We start from the raw sequence: 18,736 nt of genomic DNA on the forward strand, positions 1-18,736 counted from the left end.
AAGGAGTAAGAAGAGAACCTTACTTAAAATAATTAAAACCCACTGTTAATATTCTCCATTAAAAATTATTTTTGTTAATTACTGAGGCCAAGTTTTACCACCAATTGCGAACTACATGCTTACAGCTGCCATAATTACAAATGAACCCAAAACTATAGCTTGATATATATAAATATATATATTTATATAAATTGATATATTTATATAAATTACTATATTAAAAACAGCTCTATTTTTTAAAACTTTATTGATTTATCACCTGATTAAAGCATGGGATTTTAACAGTATTATACATAATATTTTTACATAGAAAACTTTACATAGCATTTCATATTATATAATTCGGCTTATTCTTTCAAAAATGTATACATCCATTGGGCAAGGAATGCTTTTCATTAAATTACCAATATTAAATGCACTTAATCATCATGTATAGATTAAACAAAAGTAGCTATTAACTAACTTTTTAGGCATTTTAAGGAGGTAAAACACATTTTTGCACATAAAGAAACATTTGATGCAAATATGAAGATAAAATTTTTTAAAAATTAGAACACTGAGAAAAACTACACCTTTGATGAGTGTCTTTGAGAGCAAGGATTTCCAGATATAATCATTCTTTTAAATATTCAGCTTTGGTTTCTTTGTTTCTCAAACTACAAAGCTGCTGATAGCAAAACTCTAGGATTTCACAGGAGTTCAAGCTATTTCTACTTTAACAGAAATGGTAAAACAGAACTCAGAAAACGTGGTACTAAGGATCTAGCTTCTGTCTCAGCCAATATCCGTTTGCATCGTAACAGCAGACATCTGAATGGGGTGCTCATACTTGGATCTGTCAGCAGGTTCCTTCAAGAACTGTGACGGCTACGAAATGTATAGCCATAATGACAAAAGAACAACAAAAAGGTTTAGGTTTGTTGTTGTTTGTTTGTTTTTTTTTTTTTTTTGCATGTTGTATAAAAGTCATCTGTCAGAGGAAAAGGTTGTGTTTCCAGATATTATCATACAATTTCCATAATGTAGTTCTTTGGTTGTATGTGACGAGTAACAGGGAAAAGGTGTATTTGACTCTCAAGATGCAGATTAGGAATCAAATTTCCCATCCACCGTTTGTTGTTACGATGCCAGAGCTGGTGATTGCCCTAAAGGACAATGAAGAGAAAACAAAATTGCTCAAAGTAGCAGTATTATAACAAACAAAACTTCTCTAGAGACCCAGCACATATAATCAATACTTAAAGCATTCTGAGAAAGAAATAAGGCCTTGGAAATGCTCCATCTTCTCTAACTTTGTGAACGGCGTCCTGGCCCGGTGCTGCAGAGTTATACGCACTCTTTTCACTAGTGTTTGAGTGGCACAAGCCACGTTTACCATGAGATAGAACAGACTGATTCACAAAATAGAATTTAGGCTGAATGGCTTATTAGTAGAGGTAAGGAATTCCTCTGTATGTCACGGGCCCCCTACGAGAAAAGCTACCCCAAATGGTTTTACATCCCTGTTTTCAAAAGGTCCGTGCTGGTACAATTCAAATGCCTCATTCAGAGAATCCAATCTTTTAAAAGACAAAGTTTAAAAGAACTCCAAGGCTGAGTGTTTCAGCATGTAACAAAATGCGCTCAAACATTTCCTGCTCTGCAAAAGGAGGCAAAAATGACTGGTGATGCAGTCAGAGATGATGAAGAAAATGTCACACGGGAACCCCAGAAGGAAAGGAAAAGTCTCCAGTCGGGAACGCGGCGATATGGTACAGAAAACAGAAGTACGAAGGGACACGCGCGTTCCTGTGTGTACTTTTAGTACAAAGGCGGATGATGGCACGGACTTGTTGAGGCTGTGACGGGCTACAGTACCAGGGATGGGTCTAGAACACAGGTTCCGTGCTGCGGCGTAAAGATGTCATGGATTTCAGGACAGGTAAGTCAAAGGTGCTAATATTTTCCATTCACAGTAAGATACTCTCCCACGGTCCCTTCCTCCTAAATTATACAGCTCCTCTTCTCTAATGTATGTGAATAACATAAAAACCTAAACCTGCTCTTTTTTTCTTTGGTAGAGAAATTAAAATACTTTGGGGGAAAGAAAAAAAAAAAAAGTACTGCTGGCCCAAACCAGACATTTCTCAAGGCTGTTACAAACAAAAAACGTTGAAGAAACCGGTCTCTTAGTAAACAAAAGCACCAGAAATCCTTCTCTATAAAGAAAACATAGCTGATTTTAGATAGTTTCCCAACTTGCTAACTTCTAAGGCACCAGAGTTGACATCAATACAACCCAATTTACAGGACGAGAGGGCATAGGTAGAAGTCTGAATGTTTTAATGACTCTGTGTAACGCTTTTTCTAATGCTGAGTGCGGCTTGTGGTGAGCACTGGATGAGGGGGCAGAGTGAAGCGTGTGTCCTCTTCCTCGCTGACTCAGAATAAATTCAGCTTCCAAACAGACTGCTTGCAGGCGTCAGGCCCTGCCTGTGTACTGCAAACCTTTACAGAAGCTGCCGCGTCAGGACTCCGTTCTAACTGCGGTGAGGGGTACTGCGACTTCACCAACACAGGGAGGACCCCCAGAGTCCACCCTTCCCAAAGAACGCAGCCCCTGAGCTCAAGTTGACGGAAGCACTTGGGCACGGGCCATCTCCTGCCGCGGTCACAGTTCAGCTGTGCTGGCCCCACAACAGCACAGGCCTACTCCGGGTCAACGACTCAAGGTTCACAGACGACCCCTGTTACGCACAGCCACCGTCCCTCTCGAGGACCCTTTAACAGGGACTGTGCACAGCAGGGACGCTAACAATTGGTACACGCGCTGTTCTGAGGTAAAAATAAAAGGTTTACTCAAATATAAATTAACTCTGTTAAATTACTACTTCATTTTTGTTACTACTTCATAGATTAGGTTTCAATGTGTGAGATGGACAATGCATTCTGGAAATTTTAATACCCATCCACAAATACTTATTTCAAAGGAAGGCTAATCATCTTCGTTACATTTTTTACTTTTTCCTACAGACGTTTTCTCCCCAAGTTACTCAAAAAGGGAGAGCCAGGAGGCACTACCTGTTTTTGTTTTTTAACCTTGCAAGCTCTTACTTCTAACTTAATTACTAAACTCTGCTGTCAATGAAATTTTCAATAATATCTTTTCATAAAGTAATTTAAAAATCACTCAGACGTTAACAAAACAGAAAAAAAAAAAAGCAACAACCCTTTTCCCCACTAACTTTCTCCAAACTAATTAAACTACAGCTGACTCACAACTGACAAAAACACTCAAAATTCTCCAACACGCTCAAACAACAACAAAAAATCCAGCATATTTTAGGTGGCACTTAGCCATTACAACAAGAAATTTTATTAACATACTCTCTAATAATCACAAACCTATACAGCTATGTTCAGTGTTTTCAAGGAGAGCAACTTCCTCGGACAAAACACGGACAGCCAATCGTGGGACTCTGCTAGGAAATGACCACATGTGCAGTGACAGGTTTGACAGTTTAATCAGTAAAATGGAATGACGGAGAGGAAACAGACTCCCCACCTACTGTGTTAACTGGGTATGCAACACTTTAATGAAACGGCACAACGTCTTAGTCAGGGACCGATGGGGCCAGCACAGTGGCCGGCTTCCTCCAGGCTGTTCTGAGCTCCCAGAGGCCGACTCCTCGTTTCTAAGATCTGACCCTTCACGAGATGTGCCAGGCAGAGGTGGCATGGTGAGCGTTCTGCAGAGCTGCAGCAGTGGCCCGCCGGGGCCGGGGCTACCACACTGGTGACAGTGTTCCCGGTAGCTGTGACGGCTCTTCTGGAATCCAGATCTTATACACAACGCCTATCCGCAGGAAGAACTTGCGCAGGACTGCTCGGAGCTCGGGGATGAGGTCAAACTGCATAATTTCACACAAGTAGGGGTAGTACATAGAAGCGTGTGCTTTAAACTTGAGGTGGGAGAGAAGGAGAGAGAGAATTAGACAGGGAGCTATTTTTTCTGGCACTACTTTGCCAAGAGTATTCATCTCACCCTGGAACTTCTTGCAAGATTCTGGTGGTTTTTCTTGCTATTAAAAAGTTGATGTGAGAAATTTGCAAATTAGAATGTCTCTTAATTACGTTTAACTCCAAACACAAATTATTTGGGGGACAGCTTTGCTGCCGAAGTCAACTTTCATTTTAGCAAGGCAGATTCCCAGCTCTGAACCACTGCTTCACAATCGCCACCCTCTCTTCCAACACAGCCGCACTGATAATCACTGCTGCTGTTTAATAGCCGCATGGACGGTCTCAACATCAGCCTTTCTCAACTGGGCTTCTTGGAGAGAAAGAGCCCCAATGGGCCACAGCATCACTGTCTGTCATGAATTAACTTTTCTCCAATGCATCTAGAATGGTGCTAGTTATGCAACCATCCTTAGAAGAATTGAGAAAAACAGTCTTGAAATTCTGAGTAAAATGCCAACCCAAACCTATGTCCTAGTGGAGACATTAGAGTTTCCTGGTTTATACCTTGTCATCGTTTATTTTGAGGGTTTTTGTTAGAAGTAACAACAGAAGACTTGTCCAGGCCTCCCGATGGCTTTCCGAATTCACGGTGATGAAATAGGCAAGGGCCTCACTGCACACGCTAGAAGAGTCGGAAACAGGGAGGCACATCAAACCCAAGATTAACCTCGGGGCGCCTGGGTGGCTCAGTCGGTTAAGCATCCGGCTTAAGCCCAGGTCATGATCTCACGGTTGGTGGGTTTGAGCCCCGTGTGGGGCTCTGTGCAGCTCAGAGCCTGGAGCCTGCTTCAGATTCTGTGTCTCCCTCTCTCTCCGCCCCTCCTCTACTCACACTCTCTTTCTCTCTCAAAAATAAATAAACATTAAAAAAATTTTTTTTAAAAACCCACAAGATTAACCTCTCACATTTTACTAGAGAATTTTTTTTTTTTTTTTAATTTTAGAGACAGCATGTGAGTGGGGAAGAGGGGCAGAGGGAGGGAGAGAGGAAGCGGGGGTGGGGGGAGAGAGAGGGAGAGAGGGAGAGCGGGAGAGAGGGAGAGAGGGAGAGCGGGAGAGAGGGAGAGCGGGAGGAGGAGGGGGAGAGGGAGGGGGAGAGGGAGAGGGAGGGAGAGGGAGAGGGAGAGGGAGGGAGGGAGAGAGAGAGAGAGAGAAAATGAATGAATGAATGAATATCTTAAGCAGATTCCATGCTCAGCACAGAGCCTGATGCCAGGCTCCATCCAACGACCCTGGGATCATGACCTGAGCAGAAATCAAGAGTCAGATGCCCAACTGACTGAGCCACCCAGGTGCCCCATGTAGTGGAAAACTCTTCATTCTGGCAATGAGTATTTATTTGCTGGGCACTTGCTCTGGCTTCTGGCTATGCCATCTTGGGCAAAGCTATAAAACAGGGATAAATAACTGTACCCAACTCAAGGGACTGTGGTAAAGATTAAATGAGACTGGTGTGTTGAATGTTAGCATAGCTCAGGGCCTGCTCAGAGAAGAGGGCCCAATCAGCATTTGTGCACAATGAACATAGAGCCTATCATCCACAGCTGGCTACACACTGCCTTTCTCTTCTCCTGTCACATATAATTGCTTTTTTTTTTTTTTTTTTAATGTTTGTTTATTTTTGAGAGAGAGGGAGCACAAGCAGGGGAGGGGCAAAGAGAGAGGGAGACACAGAATCTGAAGCAGGCTTCAGGCTCTGAGCGGTCAGCATAGAGCCCAACACCGGGCTCGAACCCATGAACCATGAGATCATGACCTGAGCTAAAGTTGGACGCTTAACTGACTGAGCCACCCAGGCACCCCACTACTTTTTTTTTTTTTAAAGTAATCTCTACCCCCAACATGTGGCTTGAACTTGCAACCACGAGATCAAAAGTAGCATGCTCTACCAACTGAGCCAGCTAGGTGCCCCACAAATGCTACTTTTATTTAACTTTTTGGTTATTATTTCTTTCAGTTTATTTTTGAGGGGGCGGGGCAGAGAGAGAATCCCAAGCAGGCTCTGCACTGTCAGTGCAGAACCCAACATGGAGCTCAATCCCATGAACTGTGAGATCAAGACCTGAGCTGAAATCAAGAGCCAGAGGCTTAACCAACTGATCCAGTCAGGTGCCCTACAAGTGCTACTTTCAAAACACATGTTATGCTGGGGTGCCTGGCTGGCTCAGTTGGTGGAGCATGTGACTCAAACTTGTGAGTTCAAGCCCCACACTAGAGGTAGAGACTACTTAAAAAAAAATGTCATGCTAGAAATTGCAAATTTATCTCCTTTACAGAAACTTTATGAGACTATGTAGATAATTATCCTTTGAGCTTGATTTAAGTTAATATGAGCTATTGGTGTCTCTATAATTATGATGAACGAAAAGTGCAAAAAATTATAAAGGAGAAAAAAATACCTGTAATTCCATCATCCTAAGGGACATATATCAAAATATTGTCCTATTTCCTTCTAGTCTTTTTGTCTGTGATATTTAAAAAACATTGCTGAAAAATCAGATCTATATGGTTTTACATCCTGTTTTGTGGTGAAACTTGTATCATGAGCACATTCCCACATTCTGGAAAATTATTCTGTAAAACTTCATTTTCAATGTCTGCATAATAGTCTACCATAGGATAGACTGTAATTTAGTTATCCATTCTATAGCTGAGCTGTTTTAAATTTCTTCTCTTATTTTCGTATTTTTAATTTTTAAAAAGTAATCTATGCCTAACATGGGGACTCATGAGAGTGAACTCATGAGAGATTACTTTAAAATATTAAAAGAAAAGAAAAAAAAGTCTCATGCTTTACCAACTGAGCCAGCCAGGCACCCGATATTTCTTCTCTTTATAAGTAAGTCTGCAGTGAAGAGTTCTTTGTGGGAATCCCGGTTTCTATTTCTAACAAAATTTCTTTTTTAAAAAAAAATTGTTTTGTAAGTAATCTCCATGCCCAAAGTGGGGCTCGAACTCACAACCCTGAGATCATGAGTCGCACGCTCTATAGACTGAGCCAGTCAGGCACCCCTCTAAGACATTTTAGATTCCATGACAGTGGAATTACTGTGCCAAAGAAAGGCACTGAACATTTTCACGTTCCTGATTTTAATGCCACCTGCTTTCTAGAAAAATCCCCTCACTGTACACTCCTCCTAGCAGTGCAGGAGAATACACATCCTTTCGTGGTTGCCAGCACCACAAGCTAATGATCTGAAATCATAAAGGAGTGAATAGGGGGCGCAGACATGGTGTCTTGCTCACAAGATGCTGGGTGGCGAACGTCTACTTTTCTAATTTTTTTAATGTTTTACTTATTTTTGAGACAGAGACAGAACATGAACAGGGGAGGGGCAGAGAGAGAGAGGGACACAGAATCCGAAGCAGGCTCCAGGCCCTGAGCCGTCAGCACAGAGCCTGATGCGGGGCTTGAAGTCACGAACCGTGAGATCATGACCTGAGCCGAAGCCAGACACTTAACCAACTGAGCCGCCCAGGAGCCCCTCAAACGTCTACTTTTCTGTCTGGGACTCTCAGTGCCACCCCCCATCTCCTCAAGGCTGCGTTTCTGCATAATCTAAGTCAGGACACCCTGGTATCCACAGGATTCCAACACATGCTTCTTGGGAAGAAGGAAGGGTGGGAGGTTTAAGTGGACATTGCCCTAAAGAGGACTTAGTCAGGACTTCACTCGGGACCTGCTGACTCGGAGTACTTTGTACTGCCCATGTTTTTGTGCCTTAAGAAATTTATGAATGAGGGACACCTGGTAGCTTAGTCGGTTGAGCGTCTGACTCTTGATTTCAGCTCAGGTAATGATCCCAGGGTTGTGGGATTGAGCCCCACGCTGAATGGGGAGCCTGCTTAAGATTCTCACTCTCTCTCTCTCTCTCTCTCTCTCTCTCTCTCTCTCTCGCCCCCTCTCAACCTATAAATGAAAGAAATGAGGCCCCACCCTCCTCAGGGCATTAAGAAAAGTGAAGTAGAAGTGTCAGCAAAGGGGCACCTGGGTGGCTCAGTCGGTTGAGCATCCGACTTCAGCTCAGGTCATGATCTTAAGGTTCATGAGTTCAAGCTCTACAACAGGCTCGCTGCTGTCAGCACAGAGCCCGCTTCAGATCCTCCGTCCTCCCCTCTCTGCCCCTTCCCTGCCTGCGCTCTCTCAAATAAAACGTTAAAAAAAAAAAAAAAAAGCATCAGCAAATAGAAAACACAAAAAAAGAAAAGCAGTTTGTGAGGGTGTCAGCATGTATATGTTTTTTCTTATTCTTTTCAATTCAGAGTATTATTGTGATGCAGTTTGTGTTTTACAGATAAGACATTTAATCAGGAACCAATCTTCTTACCTTAAAAGTCGCTGCTGGATTTCATCCCAGGAATCCCTGCGGTTCTCGTCAACATACATCCGAAACAGGATCCTCAAACAACAGGCCAGGCTGCTGGTTTCTTGCTTTAGAAGATTGGGTTTAGATTTGCCTTTAAAACCTAGAGATTAGACAGTCAGATAAACAGTGCACACTTCTAGGATAAGACTGAGAAGTCATGCGGGAACCTAATCTAGTTACCTTAGGGAAAGAGCACTGAAACATCTCACCTTCTTTTTAACTGAAGTCTAGCTGACATATAACATTACTCTTAAACACATTTTCTTAAACAAGGCAGTACCGGTCAGCCACAGAGATACGTAAACAACTCTCACAAGCAAAGCCTTATTACAGGCAAAGGCATAAAATACCTAGATCTGTTAAAGTCATAAAGGAAAACAGTATTATAAAACTGTGGATTAAAATAAGCATTTGGGAAGAAAATGAATGGTTACCCAGTAACAGTAACAATACAAAAATTATATAAAGTCTCACTTTTGTGCAAAGTTCACAAAATGAGACTCTCACTGGCACCATGCATGCATACCTATCTACATATAAATGTATCTATATAAATCTGTGTATGTATCTATATGTATCTCTGTATCACCTCCAGAGTTTATGTATTTATTTTTGGAGGTGGGAAGGAGAACCCCTAAAAGCCTCAGAAAATGTCTGAATGCTTTTCTGTTTCTCCTAGACCACCACAATTTTTGATACAAAAATATTTAACTACATAATTTTACCTTGATTTGCTAGATCAGTTCTGGTCTCTATGAATTCACTTTTCCACCAGATACTTACTGAAAATCCCCCCGCGTGCCAGGCAGTATTCCTGGAATTCCTGGTACCGGGATGGAATGTACCCAGCATTCCTTCTTTTTCCCTCAAGCATGAAAATTATCTGCCAAGTTATTCCAGCTAAGTGTACAAGTATCAGGAGTTTCCCAAGGGCTTCCATGTTTTAGGGTGGTGGCCGGTGTGGCCACCTGTCCCATCTGCTGTGTGGCCTTACCTGCTCGCCACAGGACAGTCCGTTGCTCGTAATTGGAGTTGAAGGCCTTTGAGAACGAATGGGACTCCTGCAAGCAGTCCAGCAGCTTGAAGAGGTGCTGGGAAGACATGCACTTATACATGCCCTGGTCCTCTGTCTCTATGTGGATATCTGCATCCAGCGTGTCTTGCTAGAGAGGGGAGGGTGGGAGAGCTAAGTGAGGGTGGTTTTGGACACCATGGCATCACATCGAGGCAGTCATTACTCGCCACAAGTCATACACACACTTCATTCCTCACCACCCTGAATGTCTCCCCTTTACACTCTGTTCACCGGCAGGGGCAGGGGGGAGAATTACGCCGAGCTCTTGTGTGACGTCAGGCTTTGCTGGCCCGAGTGTCCGTTCTGTCGGTACTGTCTTCGTTGCACGAACACAAGTACTTCTCCAGTTATTTCACAATAGGACTGCACGGTCCTCTACTTATCAAAGAAACAATTTTTTAAAGACTTTATTTTTAAGTAATATCTATACCCAACGTGGGGATCAAACTCACAAGCCCGAGATCAAGAGTCGCACGTCCCTCAGACTGAACCAGCCAGGTGCTCCTCCTCTTTTATTCATTTTTATTTTATTTTTTTATTTTTTTTTAATGTTTATTTATTTTTGAGAGAGACAGAAACAGAATGCGAGTGGGTTAGGGTCAGAGAGAGAGGGAGACACAGAAGCAGAAGCAGGCTCCAGGCTCTGAGCTGTCAGCACAGAGCCTGACTTGGGGCTTGAACTCACGGGCTGTGAGATCATGACTTCAACCGAAGCTGGACGCTCAACCGACTGAGCCACCCAGGTGCCCCTATTTTATTTGTATTTTATAATGAGATTGGAACATGAGAAAGTCAAACTGTACTGTATGTCATAGAAGGTGTGAGTCTCAAACCATACTTATTGAAAGACCGAAACTGGGGGGCCTGGCTGGCTCAATCAGTTGAGCATCCAACCCTTGGTTTTGACCCAGATCTTGATCTCATGGTTCAGGGGTTCGAGCCCCATGTTGGGCTGTCCACTGATGGTACAGAGCCTGCTTGGGATTCTCTCCGCCCCTCCCCCCCCCCCCGCCCCACTCACGTGCTTTCTCTCAAAATAAAATAAACTTAACAGCAACAACAAAGAAACTGCTAAGTGAAGCCTGAGTGGCATCTTTAGCTTCAACTTTGTTTACAAATGTGAAGGGAAAAAAACATAAAAATAGGTACAAAATGCTAGACATTTTTATCAAACATGTTGCCTAAAATGTGAGACATAATTAGGGATTTTATATTTGTTGAGCATTCTAAGAATAGAATGGATCTATCCTTCTTATAAGCCGGAGGTTAATGAAAAATGGAGTTGGCCATGTTTCCTAAATTGATCTATGAATTCAATGCAATCCTTATCAAAATCCCAGATTACTACCTTTTATTTATTTAAAAAAATTTTTTTTAACGTTTGTTTATTTCTGAGACAGAGAGAGAGAGAGAGCATGAGTGGGGGAGGGGCAGAGAGAGAGGGAGACACAGAATCCGAAGCAGGCTCCATCCAGGCTCTGAGCTGTCAGCCCAGAGCCTGACGCGGGGCTCGAACTCACAAACCGTGAGATCATGACCTGAGCTGGAGTCGGTCGCTCAACTGACTAAGCCACCCAGGCGCCCCAGATTACTACCTTTTAGAAATTTACAAGCTGATCCTAAATTCATGTGGAAACACAACTGACACAGAATAGCCAAAACAAGGTTGAAAAAAGAAATGCAAAGTTAGAAGACTCACACTTTGATTTCATTCAAGACAGTGTGGTGGTATTGGTATAAAGACGGACATACAGGTCAGTGGAACGGAACTGAGAACCCAGAAATAAATCCTTATATTTAGGATTAAGTGATTTCCAACATGCATGCCAGAACAATTCACTGGGGAGAAAACAGTCTTTACAATAAATGGTGCTGGGACAACTGGGGATGTCCACGTGTTAAAAAAAAAAAAAAAAAAAAAAAAGATGATCTCCTATTTCCCATTATACACAAAAATGAACTAAAAAATGGATCAAACACCTACATGTAAAAGCTAAAATTATAAAACTCTTAAAAGAAACCGTGGGCCTAATCTCTGTGACCTTGAATCAGGCCATGCTTTCTCAGATATAACACTAAAAGTACAAGGACTCAAGTAAAAATAGTAATTCAGAACTTCATTAAAATTAAGTTTTGGTGCTTCAAAGGCCACCATCAAGAAACTGAAAAGACAATGCACAGAATGGGAGAAAATAGTTGTATCTGATAAGTGGCTAGTATCCAGAATATATAAAAACTCATATAATTCAATGGCCGAAAGATAAATACTCCAATTTAAAAGTGGGTACGTGATTTGAAAAGACATCTCCCCCAAAATACAAATGAACCAATCAACACAGAAGATAGCTGTTCAAGGTCATTAGTCACTAGGGGAATGGGAATCCAAATCACAATGAGATACCACTTCACACTCACTGGGATGGCTGTGATAATTACAAAAAAAAAAAAAAAAAAAAAAAAAGAAAAGAAAAAAGAACAATAACAACCATTGATGAGGATGTGGAAAATTAGAGCCTTCATCAATTGCTGATGGTAGGGTAAAATAGTCCAGCTGTTTTAGAAAACGGTCTGGCGCTTCCTCAGAAAGGTAGGCATAGAGTTATGGTGTCACCTGGAAATTCCACTCCTAGGTACAAGCTCAAGAGAATTAAAAACATGTCCACATAAAAACTCATATACAAATGTTCACAGCACTGTTATTCACAATAGCCAGGCAATGGAAACAATCCAAATGTCCATCGACTGATGAAAGGATAAATAAAATGTGGAACAGCTGTACAATGGAATATTATAGACATATATATACACACATACATATGCGCGTACACACACATCTGTATACATATAACAACGTGGATGTCACATGCTACAACACGGATGAACTCAGGAAACGTTATGCTAAGTGAAGGAAGCTGGACACAAAAGCTCATGTATTATAGGATTCTATTAATATGAAATATGCAGATTAGGTAAACCCATAGAGCCAGATGGTAGATTAGAGGCTATCTAGGGCTGGGACGAAGAGAGAAGGGGACTGACTGCTAATGGTTAGGGCATTCCCTTTTGCGGTGACAAAAATATTCTGGAATTAGATAGGGGTGATGTTTGTACAACTTTGTGAATATTCCAAAACACCGAACTGTACATTTAAAAAATAAAAACCAGGGGTGCCAGGGTGGCTCGGTCGGGAAAGAGTCTGACTCTTGACTTTGGCTCAGGTCATGATCTCATGCTTTGTGAGTTTGAGCCCCACATCGGGCTCTGCACTGACAGCGTGGAGCCTGCTTGGGATTCTCTCTCTCCCTCTGTCTGTGTCCCTGTGCCACTTGCTCTCTCTGTCTCTCTCTGTCTTTCTCTCTCTCTCTCTCTCTCTCTCTCTCTAACAAACAAAAAGGAGGATAGCCTTTGGGCTGGATCTAGCCCACAGATATATTCTGTTCATCGGTAATTACATTACTTAATAAACAGGAGATTTCCTATATGAAAAAAATCTCAATCTGACTCCTGTTGAAAAACTGGGAGCCTGTCGTGACTTGACCCATCTGTTAGCAACACACCGCTGGGTTGGGAGGCGGCTGCGGCTCTGGCGGGGCTGGAGGTGCCTGGTCTCTCTGCCCCCGGTCCCACCTAGGCTGAGTAGGCATTCACAGGATGTTAGTCCCAGAACCACGTAAGTTTACAACCTATGGGGTAATGTTATGGTTCAACTTTTGGACACCCAACCCTCCGTCGCCAAGAACAACAGGTTGTACATACAAGACAAAAAAGTAAACTTTCTAAAGGAAAAAGTGGTATCTTCACCCATATATTTTTCTCTCTCGGTTACTTATGGTTAAACCATACAACAATTATGTGAAACAGGCCTGTGATTAACAACACTCTTTTTCGAAGCACCGGGGAGGGTGGGATCTGAGCAGTGGCATGCTGGTAGACTGGCTCTCTGGGAAATTAAAAAAAAAAAAAAAAAAAAAAGAAAAAGAAAGTTCTGATTTTTAGGGTTTGCTGATTTCTGTGGTATAAATATTCTCATCGTGGCCAATTTCAAGCTACCAATATGCCGTGACTGATCACAGGGCTGGGGAGAGATGAGCACGATCTACGAGCTGGCTCCAGCACACCACTGCATCTGAGCAACCTCTCCAGGGGCAAGTTCGTCTTCCTTGAGGCTCGTCCTATTACCTGGGCAGCAACCATGTGTTCTGCATCTTCTTTTTTGCTTGTTGCAGGGTAGAACACGATGTTGTCAATGGTCTGTATCAATTCCAGCTGGACCACACACTTGATGAGGAGGCTGGCAAACAGTTTCTGATCTATATTAGATGATAAAGATTAACCCTAATAATGATTCAGCCAGTGTTGAGTAAGTATTAACCGAGCTCCTTCTACATGCCAGGCACAGTCCTTGATGCTGTGGCATAACAATGAATAAGCTGGACAAAAATCCCTGCTTCCACGGCAGAGACAGAAAATAAACAAGATACTTAAGTCTAAGGCACATGTCTACCTATGTCAAATGACGATGACAAAGGTAGGGATGGGGACAAGGTAGGGATGTCATCAGGATGGGGCTTCAGGTTTAAATAAGCTGGTCAGGAAAGCTCTCTCCGAGAATGTGATACTTGAGCAAAGACCTGAAGGGGAGGAGTCAGCTACGCAGGGCCCATGTCTTCCGACAAGCTTCTCTGCCACCTGCAGCTACTGACTAGACTCTAGCTAACATCTCCTCCCTCCATCTTTGTCTTCTCACTCCCTGGGCTCAGTGGTGGTCCATGTCAGGCACTTCGGAGGTGTGGGTTGATTTGACTATAATAAAAGTAGAGATTCCTCATTCAACTTATTGTTATAGAATCAGGAAGTTGAAAGCATTAAATAAAGCATTTAGTGATGTCAAATGAGGTTAGGTCATTCTCAAGTTTTGGAAAGTGACTAAAATGGTCTTTCTGTATGTCTGTCTGTCTATCAATTTTCTATGTAGAATCAGTTTAATTAAAGAGGAATATGGTGGAGTTGCAAAACGTGTACATTTGACTCATGCCAATTCAGTAACATCAGCCTGGACCAAAAATTAAAAAGAAGAGAAACAACGCAAGTGCTGTGAGCCTGTACCTGCTGCCCACAGGGCAGGCTGAGATGGGAGACTGGAGGCACGTTCCCAGGAGGAAGGACAGGGGTCTCAAGGCCCAGGCACCTCTCAGAGTATAAACATCCTGCTGCACCAAGAGCGGTTCTAGTTAAAACGTGCCTCCTCCACACAAGCCAATCCTTTATCTGGAGCCAATGAGGCAGCACAGTTCATTCTCTCACTGGCTACTACAGAGAGACTGGCATGAGCTGCAGATATGGAGGAACATGGTAGCTTTTCAATGGATCCCAAGGGTGCTTCTGTTTTATGCCTTCAAAAAATAGCGGTGAGCACGTGTGGCTTTGCCTAATGCACTGGTTGAGAAGTTAACAGCGGTGTGAACACCTACAGCCTGGCATGTGGAGAAGAGGGTGGGGCTGCTATGAAGGAAAACAATATGGCCACAGCTTGAAAACAACCAGACCAGGAAACAGGACGGTTCCAGTTTCTCAGTCAGCCAGAAGTGCGCGAGGTCCCAAGGATCCAAATGTCAACAGTACCTCCTCAAACGGTAGAGTACCAATTATGTGAGATCACATATTTGAAACACACAGTGCTGTGCCTGGTGCATAGCAACTGTCAGACCTGTTTTTTAAAATCACAGGCAGTAAAATAGATCACAAGAACACTGTGGGACAAACTGATAAAAGTCATCTGAAACTCATATCCAGAAAAGGGATCTCTGACACATAAAAAGCTTCTCCAAACCAATAAAGACTAACAGCCAATATAAAATGAAGATTCGAACAGATCATGAAAAGATCTTAGACACATGAAAAACTGCTCATTTCACTCATAATTAGGAAACTGCAAATTAAAAATACTCCAAAGGTATGAAATATCACCTGTGTGTTCCTGAAGATCACGTAAACAGAAACAACATTAATGGGGTAAGAATCTAATCATCTGTCAAAATGGCAAGTGCACTTCACCCAGCAATCCCATTTTTAGGAATTTATTACACAGATAAACTCACAAATGACACACACATTAAGTGATTCAATGTTGTACTGTTCGTCACAAAGATTGGGAATAATATAAATGTCCATTAGTAGGAAACCCAATTAAGCAAACAATAGTACATCCACATCCTTGGATAACATAAATAGTATAAAAGAATGTGAAAGCTTTTAAGGTACTGATTTTGAATGATCTTGAAGATATACTAACTGAAAAAACAATGTATAGTATTCCCTAACTTGTATAAAAAGGACAGGAGAATTCATGTGTATGTGTGTGCACGTACATATGTGTTTACGGATATGCATTTCTTATATATGGATAAAATGTCTTTGGAAACGTACAGAAGCTGGTGACACTGGCTGCCACAGGAAGGGACTGGCAGACTGAGGCACAGGGTGGAAGGAAGGCTTATCGTGTTTATCCTCTTGTACTTTGCAAATATTTAAATTGCATAAGTGTGTTACCTATTTAAAATAAATAAATGAAAACAACTAGAAAAAGTAGCCTTACTTGCATATGGTCTACCTTTCCAGCTGTCATCGGTCGGGTTAGAGAGTTGACTCTGGCCTCTCTCAGAGGCATTTCTATCTATGCTGCTCAGAGACTGGCGGTCCAGATCCACATCCTAAAAGTAAGCCAGAGAGAAATACCATGTTCACTTTATCCACAATCGAGTACCTGGGCAGAGATGTGCCCGGCTTAACACTGGGGCTGGCCCAACTTGAGAGTAAGTGACTTGCTTAGACTAAAGTAAAATGACATTCCATGCTGGACTGCACAGGGGACATTATAAATTTCATTTATTTCTCCCTCCCACTAAAATTTCACGTTTTCTTGGGGTGCCGGGGTGGCTCAGTCGGTTAAGCGTCTGACTTTGCTTCAGGTCACGATCTCACAGTTCGTGAGTCTGAGCCCCGCATCGGGCTCTGTACTGACAGCTCAGAGCCTGGAACCTACTTCGGATTCTGTGTCTCCTCCTCTCCTCCCCTCCCCTGCTCACGTTCTGTCTCTTTCTCAAAAATAAACAAACATTAAAAAAAAAATTTTTTTTAAATCTCGTATTTTCTTATTCTGACTTCGAAGGTATTTCTCTACATATTATGATTTAACAATACATATGATCAATTAATGAGGACAAGCTCAAAAATACACTAGTGCCAAGAGCTAGCTTTTTAAAAAGTTGACAGAAGACAAACAAAAAATGTTTAAATAGGGTGCTTCATTTTTTAGGTTGCTATATCCTAAATGCCACCCCTTTTTTAAAGTAGGCTCCAGGCCCAATGTGGGGCTCGAACTCATGACTCTGATATTAAGTGTCACATGCTCCACTGAGTCAGCCAGATGCCCTCCAAATGACTTTTAAAATCTAATGGCTTTAGTTATTTGGGAATAGACGTTAATAACACAAACCCCGTATAAAGCAAAATATTATAAAGTGAGACTTGAATTAGAACTTCTTGATGTGGCCTCACACAAAAAATAACAATCACTATTTCACTGGTGGTGGAAGAAAGCACTCTTTATTTAGGAGAGGAATAAATGAGGATAATTACACCAAAGTATTACTTCTAACAGGCAAACACCAGACCTGAGAGTCCAACAAGGGAGAATTCACTAAATATGATAATGTATAGCCACTGAAAAGGCTGCTCTCAAACAATATTTAAAAACATGGAAGACTGCTTACACGTTGTTAGGTAAAACATTCTGTGCCAAGCGCACCCGAATTTCAAACACGCGTGGGTTATACGTGTGCCGTCGCACAAAGTAAAAACTAGAAATGTGAACTGTGGCTTTTATTGGGTGAGGTGACTTATCTTCTGTACTTTCTAAAAAAAACGTGTTAATGAACATAGTTTTTAACTCTTTTTTTTTTTTTAAAAGTAATCTCCATGCCCCAAGTGAGGCTCCAACTCACGACCCCAAGATCAAGAGCTGCACGCTCCACTGACTGAGCCAGCCAGGCACTCCTAAAGCTTATAGCCTTTTTTGCTCACTTCCCATCAGAAAAGCACAAACTCCTTGGGCTACTTAATTTTTTTACCTAATACAAGATCAGAGAAAAGATGACAACAAAAAACCCTACCAAGTGTTTCTCCGATGGATCTTCCTCCATCCCTACAGGTCTCCATGTCAGCAAACTGAAGGGAATACAAGAGAAGGAAAATGATCAGTGTGAAAGGCAATGTGGAGCCTTAAGACATCTACTGAGCTCAGCAAGAATCAGCAACAATCACATCTGCACTCACACGTGTGGAATGGTTGTCTTGAAGATATCCAGCATACAACTGCACGTTTCATCCCAGACGTCGGGACTGAATTTCTCCCCATTGGATATCACTAAGTTTTCTAAGCAATTTGTACCTGAGCGAGCCAACTGCTCATTATCTGCAAAATAAAGCAACATCTATCATCAAACTTCTGCTGCTGGTTTGATTCCCACCAGGGCACTGATGCTTCGTCTTGCGAGGTGGGGACATGACAAAGGGTTTGCAGGCTCTTACTTAACGAAGCAATGATACAGTGTTAAAACTTTTGTCGTTGGGGGCACCTGGGTGGCTCAGTCGGTTAAGCCTCCGACTTCAGCTCAGGTCACGATCTCATGGTCCGTGAGTTCGAGCCCCGCGTCGGGCTCTGGGCTGATGGCTCAGAGCCTGGAGCCTGCTTCCGATTCTGTGTCTCGCTCTCTCTCTGCCCCTCCCCCATTCATGCTCTGTCTCTCTCTGTCTCAAAAATAAATAAACATTAAAAAAAATTTTTTTATAAAAAAAGAAAAACTTTTGTTGTTGGGGTGCCTGGGTGGCTCAGTCAGTTGAGCGTCCGACTTCAGCTCAGGTCATGATCTCGCGGTCTGTGGGTTTGAGCTCTGTGCTGACAGCGCAGAGCCTGGAGCCTGCTTCAGATTCTGTCTCCCTCTCTCTCTGTCCCTCCCCTGCTCATGCTCTGTCTTTCTCTCTGTCAAAAATAAATAAAAATTTAAAAAAATTTTTTTTAAATAAAAAAAATAACTTGTTGTTAAACAGGCTATCAAGAGTTAAAATTACTTATCACAGCTTTACTGCTGGGATGGAAAAAGGTCAGTTTGTTAATTAACTGGCTTCTTATGTGATCAATGATAGAAGACGGAAATATTAGATCAGTGTCTCTCAAAATTTAGTCACTCAAACATTGCACTTCCAGTTTTTGCCATACTGGTATTGATTGTTT

The 18,736-nt window shown here is 42.2% G+C and overlaps 1 protein-coding gene across 1 annotated transcript in view; it reads right to left on the bottom strand.

Annotated features, from left to right (window-relative positions):
- Nucleotides 1–230: 230 nt before the first annotated feature.
- ARFGEF2 (ADP ribosylation factor guanine nucleotide exchange factor 2) overlaps nucleotides 231–18,736 on the bottom strand; it is a 104,899-nt gene continuing 86,393 nt past the window's right edge. The window contains 8 exon segments of the mRNA XM_043553725.1: nucleotides 231–3,941; nucleotides 4,507–4,624; nucleotides 8,331–8,469; nucleotides 9,364–9,532; nucleotides 13,624–13,754; nucleotides 16,040–16,154; nucleotides 17,616–17,670; nucleotides 17,779–17,917. Coding sequence (XP_043409660.1) covers nucleotides 3,765–3,941; nucleotides 4,507–4,624; nucleotides 8,331–8,469; nucleotides 9,364–9,532; nucleotides 13,624–13,754; nucleotides 16,040–16,154; nucleotides 17,616–17,670; nucleotides 17,779–17,917 — 1,043 coding nt within the window. The 3' untranslated portion in view covers nucleotides 231–3,764.

Source organism: Prionailurus bengalensis, chromosome A3 (assembly GCF_016509475.1).
Source record: "Prionailurus bengalensis isolate Pbe53 chromosome A3, Fcat_Pben_1.1_paternal_pri, whole genome shotgun sequence".
Classification (NCBI taxonomy): Eukaryota; Metazoa; Chordata; class Mammalia; order Carnivora; family Felidae; genus Prionailurus; species Prionailurus bengalensis.